The following is a 2,233-nucleotide window of genomic DNA, read 5'->3' on the forward strand; positions in this document are numbered from 1 at the left end:
CGGCGGGGGCTGCGGCCGGGGGGCCCTGGGCCGGCACCCGGCGCGTGTGCACGTCTCCTCCGCGGCTGCGGCAGGCGCCGTCCTGCTTTTGGTCGCTCGCTCGCCCGCAGCGGGCCGCAGGCCAGCCCCGGCGCGGCCGGTTCCCGCGGGGCACCCGGGCTCGAGCCGCCTCTGTCTGTGCCCCCCAGGAACGCGGGTGCCGTGAGCCGGACGGTGCGCCCATGACCGACCTGGCGTCGCCCGCGGGCGAGAACCCCTTCGCCTTCCCCGGCGGCGAGGAGAGCTTCGGGGAGGAGAAGGTGCTGGTGATCCACAGCCAGGCGGAGGAGGAGGCGGAGAAGGAGTTCAAGTGCATCCTGTGCGGGGAATGCTTCGGCCAGCAGCCCAGCCTCACCCGGCACCAGAAGCACCACGCCGGCGAGCGCGCCTTCATCTGCGCCGAGTGCGGCAAGGGCTTCAGCCTCAAGCACAACCTCATCATCCACCAGCGCATCCACACCGGCGAGCGCCCCTACCAGTGCGGCGTCTGCCAGAAGAGCTTCAGCCTCAAGCAGAACCTGCTGACCCACCAGCGCATCCACAGCGGCGAGAAGCCCTTCTCCTGCGGGCAGTGCGGGAAGCGCTTCCGGGAGCAGCGCTTCCTCCTCAACCACCAGCGCACCCACGCCGAGGACCGGCCCCGCGCCGCCGCCGCCGCCCCCGCCTGCAGCCGGTCGCCGCGGCCGGAGGCGCATGAGGAGAGCCGCGGCCTCGGGGCGGCGGGCAGCCCCTTCGCCTGCGCCGAGTGCGGCAAGGGCTTCAGCTGCAAGAGCAGCCTGGCCACGCACCAGCGGACCCACACGGGAGAGCGGCCCTTCGCCTGCCCTCGCTGCGGGAAGACCTTCAGCCAGAAGGGCTCGCTGAAGATCCACCAGCGCACGCACACGGGCGAGACCCCCTTCACCTGCGCCCAGTGCGGCAAGAGCTTCGCGCAGAAGGTCAACCTCACCACGCACCAGAGGACCCACGGGGCAGAGAAGGCCCTCACGTGAGCCCTGCGCGCCCCGCGGGAGCCGGGCCCGCCGCGCGGACCCCCTGGGGTCTCCTGCCCTGCCCTGCGCGGGGGACGCCCGCTCCGGGTGCTTGCCCTCGGGTCCCGCTCCCTGCAGCCCCTCTCTAGGCGCCGGGGCACCGCTGGGCTCCCCTGCTCGCTCTTGTCTCCTGCCATCGGAAATTTAGTTCGGGAGGGGGGAGGGGGGGATTTCAGGTCTTGAGTCATTCCTCCAGGATACGGAGGCACGTGACGGCCCCGTCGGAGCAGCGCGGAAAGCCTGGGGCGCGTCTCCGCGTGCGTACAGCTCAGCCCTGCCGCGCACGCAGACATCCCCAGCGTGACGGGGTGAAATCAGTCCCGTCTCTGTCCGGGAAATCCCCCGGCCTCCTGCCCCATTCCTCACCCCCTTCCCCGGGGTCGGTCTTCTGCTGGGGTTTCTCTGCTGACCGTCACCTGGCCGATCCTGCRCGGCACGGAGCACCTCCAGCGCCTCCCAGCCGCGTGGGTTAGACCTTGATGGCCTGATTTTTGTCCCTGTGGGATGCCTGTTGCCCCTGAGGGCTTCAGGAGGATCACGAGCAACGYGCTGCCCCTGGAGACCGAGTTGTTCCCCGAGGAGGAATTCCTTCGCCCTGTCTTGGCGCAGGAGCCCTGCGGCGCGGCTGGCGCTGGCCCCGGCGTGGCTCTGCCGCAGCCCTCGGCCCGGCCACCCGCCCGCCCCGAGCAGCCCCGGGAGGGGTCTGCGGGGCCCCCGGCCATCGCCCCCCTCGTCCCCGTCCCCCTTAGGGCACCGGTGGCCTCCTGGGGTTTGTGGCCGGGCGAGGACGGTCCCGGGGAGGGATGCGTGCCCCGACCCGCGCGCGGGTTAATCTCCCCCTCTGCTCGTTCGCTCAGGGAATGACGGCCGTGAGCGTGCGGGAGAAGCTGGACCTCGCGAGGGACGCGGAGGCGTTTTTCGGGGAAGGGGCTCTGCCGCCGCGTGGCACCGGCCCTCGGCCCCGCTGGGGAGAGCAGCGCCCGGGAGAGCGAGCGGGGTCTCGTCCGACGCCTGCGGAGAGCCCGAAGCAGCACGGAAATCGCGCAAAATAAAAAATAAAACAAACCCCAAAGCCTCAGAGTAGAGACCCTTCCGAAGCAGCGGCAGCTCCGGCCCGGCGCAGGGACCGCGGCGAGCCAGGGCGGCGGCGCTGCGGGGAGGGG

At 71.8% G+C, this 2,233-nt stretch overlaps 1 protein-coding gene across 1 annotated transcript in view; it reads left to right on the forward strand.

Annotated features, from left to right (window-relative positions):
* The window catches only part of LOC146586843 (uncharacterized), a 3,388-nt gene extending 1,253 nt beyond the window's left edge, over nt 1–2,135 (forward strand). The window contains exons 2-3 of the mRNA XM_085320604.1: nt 189–1,027; nt 1,928–2,135. Coding sequence (XP_085176730.1) covers nt 222–1,027; nt 1,928–1,934 — 813 coding nt within the window. The 5' untranslated portion in view covers nt 189–221 and the 3' untranslated portion in view covers nt 1,935–2,135. The remainder of the gene's footprint in view (nt 1–188; nt 1,028–1,927) is intronic.
* The last annotated feature ends 98 nt before the right edge of the window (nt 2,136–2,233 follow it).

Source organism: Rhea americana, unplaced genomic scaffold, assembly GCF_003343005.1.
Source record: "Rhea americana isolate MKP2758 unplaced genomic scaffold, rheAme1 scaffold_643, whole genome shotgun sequence".
In the NCBI taxonomy this organism is placed as follows: domain Eukaryota; kingdom Metazoa; phylum Chordata; class Aves; order Rheiformes; family Rheidae; genus Rhea; species Rhea americana.